Here is a 3,822-nt window from a genome sequence, read left to right on the forward strand (position 1 = left end):
TATATATATATATATATATATGTATATACACTTCTTGCCTGTCTATATAAATATGCGTATTTATATTTATATCTTATATGCATGTATATACATATATAATATATACTATATGCACATATAGATATGTATTAGACGTACATATAAATATATATGTATAATATATATTTATATAAAATATAAATGTAAATGTGTGTAGGGTGTATCTACAGAAATGCAGCAAACAGATCTGCTCTTTGCTGCTGCTGCTGCTGCTGCTGGTGTTGCTGTATAATATCTAATGTTTTTTGTCTTCTTTTTTTATTCTTCTATGCAAATAAAATAATAAAAATAAATAAAAAAATAAAAAGGAAGAACAAGAAAACAATTAGTATCCTTTTTCCTGTATTGTTGCTGTTTCTGTATACAGCTGACTGTCGTGTAGAGAAGAGAGTCCGATTCAGATCTGCATGCATGCGGTGTATTTAGAAGAAAAGAAGGAGGAAGACGAAATAAAGAGGGAAATAAAAGAAGAAAAAGATTTAATTAATTAAATAAAACAAATAAAAATATTATTTAATGGTTTATTTGTACAGAGAAGAGCAGCAACTGCAGCAATTATAACAAAAGATATTTTCATTATATTATTAGTAAGGAAGCATCGAGGGGTAATCCTAGAGGAATTAATCGATGGGCTTTTATGTTTTTCTTTGTATATTTTATTATTTAAATATAATTTAACTATATTTAATTAAATAAATAAATTAATTTGATTATATTTAACCTCTTGTTCTCTTCTGTGCCTCCCCCACATCATCGTATACACCAGCTGCCTATACACCTGAAAAAGTCGTTGGTGTGAGTAAATAAATGACCGTGAAGGTCTTCTTTGTTGAATTTTCATCAAATCTTCATTATAATTGTTAATTTGTTTATTTATTTATTATTTTTGTGTTTATTTTACAATATATTGTTTATTTACCTTGCGGATCGTTTCTTTTATCCGTCAATTTCCCCTCTTTTTTGCCGCGGGTTTCTGCATTCAAGTTTTCAGGTTTCTGAATACTTCGGTGTATAATACCCATTAAATAAACGCATTTTCTTCTTTTTTCTTTTAAATAATGACGAATTCTTCTACTGAATTTAATGATTTTACCTCTGAAGGCCACAGACGGCCTTCAAAGCACGTTGTACTTGTTCTTGATTTCGGCTCCCAATACTCTCGTCTAATTGTACGACGCCTTCGTGCCATTGGCGCTTACTCGGAGCTTATTTCTTGCAGTGCAACAGCTAAGGTGTATATACACTCTAAATAAACACTCATTATTTGCATTACCTTAACTTACCCCCCTGCATCCACAGAACCAGTAGAAGGCAGGGCAGCAGAGAGCAGTGCATATATATTCTCTATATATACCCACAACACTATTAGAATTGTTAGTACAGCAGCAACGGCAACAGCAGCAACAGCAGCAACAGATGTTTCTCTCTGCAGCATGATCTTCATCTTCTTCTCTCCCTTCCTCTTGATCATCAGCCAGCTACGAATAGATATATAAATAGCTTATTTCTTCCTATTCCTTCTTATTTATTCTTTCTTCTTTTTTTTTCCTTCTTTTTTTTCCTGCAGGAAATATCAGCAATACGTCCTGCTGCAGTAGTACTTAGTGGGGGCCCCTCTTCGGTGTATGAGGAGGGGGCCCCCCATTTAAATCGTGATGTATGGGAGTTATTACAAGAAAAAAGGGTACCTATTTTAGGTATTTGTTATGGTATGCAGGAGATAGTATACCAATTAGGAGGAAGAGTAATAGGAGGAGGAGAAGCAAGAGAGTACGGCAAAACTATTATTACTATTAATAATTATATTAATAATAATAATAATAATAATAATAATTTAATGGATAATGATGCAGCAGCAGCAGAAGCAAAGGAAGCAGAATTAGCAGCAGATGAAGCAGCAGCAGCAGCAGCAGCAGCAGCAGGAGGAGGGGAGCCATGGCCTGTACCTGCAGCGCATGCAGCAACAGCCCCATCATTAGGGGATTTATTTTATGGTATAAAAGGACCAGATGTACAAGTATGGATGAGTCATGGAGATAAAGTTGAACAATTACCTTCTTCTTTTATTGTAAGAATTATTTGCATGCATATATGCATGCATGCAGATGCATGCATGCATGAATATTCATGTATTCATGTATGTATATGTGTGTGTTGTTGTTGTGTGTGTGTATGTGTGTGTATGTTTCCTTGTTGCATGCATATTGTGCTGCATGCATGCATGCATGCATGCATGCGTTATGTTGTATTGGATTGCATGCATGGTTATACGTGCGTATTATTTGCATGCATGGATGGATGGATGGATGTATGCATGTATGGATGGATAAATGCATGCATGCATGCATGTATATAAATAAATAAATAAATAAATAAATAAATAAATAAATAAATAAATAAATAAGTATATAAATATGTGTGCTGTGTTGCTGCAGGCATTAGCATCAACATCTTCTTGTCCTTATGTTGCTGCTGCTGCACCTAATTTAGGTGTATATACACTCCAATTTCATCCCGAGGTTACGCATACACCCTGCGGTGTATATATACTAAAGAATTATATATTACGTATATGTAAATTACAATTAAATTGGTGCATGCATACATATTTACCTAGACAGATACAGCTACTGCAGCAACAAATACAAAAAAAACATGTTATTGGGGCTTTATCTGGTGGTGTAGATTCAACTGTTGCTGCTGCTCTTCTTTATAAGGCTATAGGTAACCAATTCTATGCTTTTTTTATTGATACAGGATTACTCAGGTATATAAACCCTAAACCCTAAACCCTAAACCCTAAACACTACCTGTTTTTGCTGGTGATGTAGTCTTGCTGCTGTTGATGCTGCTGCTGTTGTTGCTGCTGCTGTTGATCATGGTGTTCCTGATCTTTGTTAGGGTTTAAGGGATATATCTCTATTGGACAAATAATCGAGGGTTTAGGGTTTAGGGTTTAGGGTTTAGGGTTTAGAGGTATATAGGGTAAATATATAAATATAATGAATAAAATAAAAATAAAAAAAAATAAATAAATAAATGTATATATGTATATATGTGTATATATGTTGTATATAAATGTATACAGGAAGAATGAGGCAGAAGAGACAATGCATGCATTAAGGAATTGTTTTCCTGATTTATCTATTGAGTGTATAGACGCAAAAGATAGATTTATTAATGCATTAGTAGACGTAAAAGATCCAGAACAAAAAAGAAAAATTATTGGGGCTTTATTCATTGATGTATTTGAGGAAGCTGTACAAAAAAAAAATATTCCCGTTAAAGGGACTCTTCTATTACAGGTATAAACCCTAAACCCTAAACCCTAAACCCTAAACCCTAAACCCTAAAAATTTAAAATCTTAAAAAAAAAGTTGAATAATACATAGAAAAGTAGCATTTCTTTGCACAATTATTTATTTATTTATTTATATTTATTTATATTTATTTATATTTATTTATTTATTTATTTATAGGGTACATTATACCCAGATGTAATTGAATCTAAGAGTTATAAGGGTCCATCTAAGACAATAAAAACTCATCATAATGTTGGGGGTTTACCACAACGCATGCAACTACAAGTACTTGAACCTCTTAGGGATCTATTTAAGGGTAAATAATATTATTTATTTATTTATTTATTTATTTATTTATTTATTTATTTATATTATATTATATATAATGTGTATTAGGAGAGGGAGAGGGAGGTGCACACACAGAGAAAGAAAGAGTATTAATAAACAATAAAGTACATATATATATATATATATATATATA

The 3,822-nt window shown here is 32.2% G+C and overlaps 1 protein-coding gene across 1 annotated transcript; it reads left to right on the top strand.

Annotated features, from left to right (window-relative positions):
• Positions 1–1,097: 1,097 nt before the first annotated feature.
• On the top strand, positions 1,098–3,350 carry EMWEY_00070010 (GMP synthase, putative; the record flags this gene model as incomplete). The annotated part of the gene is made up of 4 exons (XM_013480717.1): positions 1,098–1,250; positions 1,607–2,140; positions 2,475–2,806; positions 3,128–3,350. 4 exons carry the CDS (start codon positions 1,098–1,100, stop codon positions 3,348–3,350), a joined length of 1,242 nt encoding a protein of 413 aa, XP_013336171.1.
• Positions 3,351–3,822: the final 472 nt, after the last annotated feature.

The sequence above is a fragment of the Eimeria maxima genome, genomic scaffold (assembly GCF_000499605.1).
Source record: "Eimeria maxima Weybridge genomic scaffold, Emw_scaff2241, whole genome shotgun sequence".
Lineage (NCBI taxonomy): Eukaryota > Apicomplexa > Conoidasida > Eucoccidiorida > Eimeriidae > Eimeria > Eimeria maxima.